Source organism: Crocuta crocuta, unplaced genomic scaffold (assembly GCF_008692635.1).
Source record: "Crocuta crocuta isolate KB4526 unplaced genomic scaffold, BGI_CrCroc_1.0 scaffold1133, whole genome shotgun sequence".
Classification (NCBI taxonomy): domain Eukaryota; kingdom Metazoa; phylum Chordata; class Mammalia; order Carnivora; family Hyaenidae; genus Crocuta; species Crocuta crocuta.
The window spans coordinates 330,806-334,399 of NW_027530366.1; the positions used below are offsets into that span (position 1 = coordinate 330,806).

General features: G+C 40.0%; 1 protein-coding gene across 1 annotated transcript in view; it reads left to right on the forward strand.

Moving 5' to 3' along the window:
• The window catches only part of OCRL (OCRL inositol polyphosphate-5-phosphatase), a 49,950-nt gene that overhangs the window by 39,572 nt on the left and 6,784 nt on the right, over window positions 1-3,594 (forward strand). The window contains exon 18 of the mRNA XM_077766170.1: window positions 1,477-1,500. Within this exon, the coding sequence (XP_077622296.1) occupies window positions 1,477-1,500 (24 nt within the window). The remainder of the gene's footprint in view (window positions 1-1,476; window positions 1,501-3,594) is intronic.

Consider the following 3,594-nt stretch of genomic DNA (forward strand, 5'->3'; position numbering starts at 1 on the left):
GCATTACCTTTTGGAACATCAGAGAGCACACAATCCCCTACTTCCAGCCTCCTGCATGTCTCTCATAGTATAAGATCAGGGGTCCTCCTTTTACTGTCAGACATGAGATGTGTGATTTATACTCGGGTTCTTGGTGGCCCATGGCAGCACTGGAAGGATTCCAGCTGGGAGTAGCTGGGGACGTGCTGGCATACTGCACTACCAGTGCCCTGCCATGTCTGGCGTTGAGGCTGTTTCCTTGTCCCTACAAAGTAAATATCATTATCCCTGTTTTGGAGATGAAGAAACTGAGGCTTTATAAAATTTAGTAACTTGCCTAAGGTCTGTACAAAATTAATAGGAAGCAGAACAAAGATTTGTACCCAGGACTGTCTACCACTAGTGCCTGTACTCTCTCCACTAACCATGGTGCTTTGTTTCTCATGGTCTTTTTCACAGCCTTGCCCTGCCTCTTTGCCAGGAAGCAGCCAGATTGTATTTTTTGAGTTGTCTAGGGGACCATAGTGGTAAAGCTATATAGAGTCAGACCTGAGTTCTAATCCTGTACCTGCCACTTAATACCTAATAGTATGATCTTGGGCAAATAATTTAACCTGGCAGAGCCTCAGTTTCCTCATCTGTAAAATGGGAATAATATCTATTGTGCACACTTGTGCAGACTAAATGACATTGTATACGAGTACTTTATAGTTTCCAGTACATGGCAGATGCTCTCTAAGTGGTGGCAGTAGTTATTGTTGCTCTTGTTATTGGATTATAATAAGAGCACAGAAGACAGAGCTGATTAAAAAGATGCCTTCTTCCCTCTCCCTTGCTTCAGGTTTTTTCTCTTATACCATACAAGAAAACACAATAGGGGATAATAATGAGTCTTCTGGTCCACAAAGGTCTGAAATGAAATAAATTTACATTTCAGAGGGACTTCCATATTTGGGAAGTCTTGGGGCCTTTGAGGAGGGGAGTAGGTATGTGGTGAGCGAAAAGAGTGTGTGATACTGCTTAGGGTGAGAGGAATGACAGGGAGAGGGGAGAAGCCAATTGTTCTCCTTCTGAATAGCCACTGTCAGACTCACAACCAAATTCGCCCATTGAGTGGCATTAGGATGACTTAGGAAGCCACATAGTGTAGCAGCAGGGCCTGCCTCCAGGAAGCACATGGAAAGGAGCTATCACTGGGCATTTGGCCAGATCAGCTGGCAGCTGCCAAAGGACACAAAAGACTAGGACTGCACATTTATGTCTTTTGAGTGATAATCTCCATAAACTACATGAGCATTTAATATGTACGATAGAGAACTTTGCATATAGAGAAAACGTTCCATTTTCAACAATAATTTATTTGAAAAATTTACAGCTGTTTAAAGTGTATGTATCTAGCAAGCTAGTGAGTTCTAATAATACTGGTCTGTTTCTAATTCTGTAAATTAATTCTAATTTCTGTCTGTCAATGACTTTCTTTTCCTGCTCTGCTCTCAGGAAGAAGACAGCTTCCTAGAAAAGGTAATGCAATCCATTGGTGGTCATGTGTTTCCTGTGCTTAATTAACACTTAAGTGTGGTCCCTGGAATTTGTCCCTAATCTTTCCCATTTCAGAGACCTCTGACTCCACGAGAATCCACCAAAGTCCTGCCAGCTGTCTTTAAGTGTGTCTGAAGTATAAAAAAGATATTTATTACACTGGTGGTCATTGAGACCCAGTACATAAAAGCAATAGGACTCAAGTTTCCAAATTTGTATTTTTAAAATGAGAAGTAACTAAAGAGCTGTACTGATATATCTGAAATCTCATGAGGTGGAGCAGGGTACCACTTAGCTGTCCTCCATTTTCAATGATAGTAAAAGCAGAAGTGGATTTCTGTTGCATTAAGAGTGATATGAGGTTGTTGACAGTAGTGATTAATTACTGAAAGAATACACAGTTATACAGTTAAGAAAGAGCATAGAATTATAGAGCTGAACAAGAGCATGAGGGATCATCTGGTGTAGCTCTCTGCCTTCAGACAGGGTAAGGTATTTTTCCCCATTCTAATAGACAAGACAACCAAGGCCTAAGGTTGAAAAACTCACTAAAGTCATACTACTGCTCCTGACATCAGGGGTGTGGGGCAGAGAGCAGTAAAACCCATGTCTCCTGAATAACTAGTCAAGAAACCTAGTAAAGGGTACCTGTAGTGCTTTGCCACTTGTATCTTCAAGCTGGAGGGTGTCTGGCTCCACACAGGGCTATCACATAGAGAAATGTGGGCTTGAAAGCCATTCTTAAAGCAGTGTCACACAGCATATAACATCATCTCCCCATTTGGTGGAGTTTAATGCATTTTGATGGTGGGGATGGTGTACTGTTTTTCTGCATTAGTTATTAGCACCAAGGTTTCAAAGTTTACTTTATTTCCCCTTGAAAATTAGAGTTACCAGGATAATTGTGGACTTTTGAGAAAGTACTATTTTTTGTGCATGATCTTTTATTAGACTTCAGAAACACAAGTCTGACATTTCATATTATCGTGCATGAATTTGAAAATGGATAGTGGATGATGTATATAACCTATTGACATTTTATTAACCTTTTTAAACCACTAAGAATTGAGGCAGTTCTGCTTTCCGGCCTTTCCTTGTTAATAGCAGGCCATGATGTCTTTTCATCTCGGAGAGTGCCTTGTGTTGCCTTAATGCCTTAGTACAGGAAAAGCGCCAGTTGGATGTCAGATTTTTTAAAAAGTACATGAATCAGTGCTGAATAATTTATATATGGTAAGTTTGGAGGCATCTGCTAAATCTGTACATGTGTTGCATTTGGTTCAGAAAATGAGCAGAGTGCATTATGGACAGTGTTTTGGTTCAGATACCATGTGGATGCCTGGATTTAATACTTGCAACCAGAAAGAAGTTAGTGGATGAGCCCCTGATAAAGTTCTGGCAGCCACAGAGAACATGAATATCAAGTGATAGACTCCCAGGGAAAGAAAGAAAGGAAGCAAAATAGATGTGAAGAACATAGATTTTAAATGGTAACCAACTGTCAAGTTCTTTTCTTCATTCTCTTAGAAAGGTACAGCAGCTTTACAAGGTCAGCAGTGCTGATTGAAGAACATAATGTTAAGCAAAGCCCTCATCTCTGCTCTAGTGTACACAGTCTCTGGAAGTAGTAAAATACTTTTATTTCCCATAAAGCAACATGGCTAGGGTTGGGCTGGAATTTACAGAATTTCCTAACGTTGCAAGTACACAATTTATTACCTTAAGCTGGAGAAGGGGGCAGATGCAAAGAATTGGTCACCATTTTCTCCACTAGGATTTTTCTGAAGGCTGCCCTCATAGGACTTAATCTATTTCAGACCCCTTTTTGATACAATTTATATTTGATTATATAAGCATAAGATAACTGAGTTTATGCCTCCAGCCATTTTCAAGTTCAGGTTTAGTTGTCACGTTTGGGTTTTTCTCTTAGATTCTTTCAGGAGAATCTAACAGAAAGTATAAAGATAACTAAAAGGGGTCATAGCCCTGAGAAATCTCTGCTGAGTTATTAATATAAAGAATAACTTCTGGACTCAGACCTGGAACTTTTCACAGTATTTTTGGCTCTTGGTATGC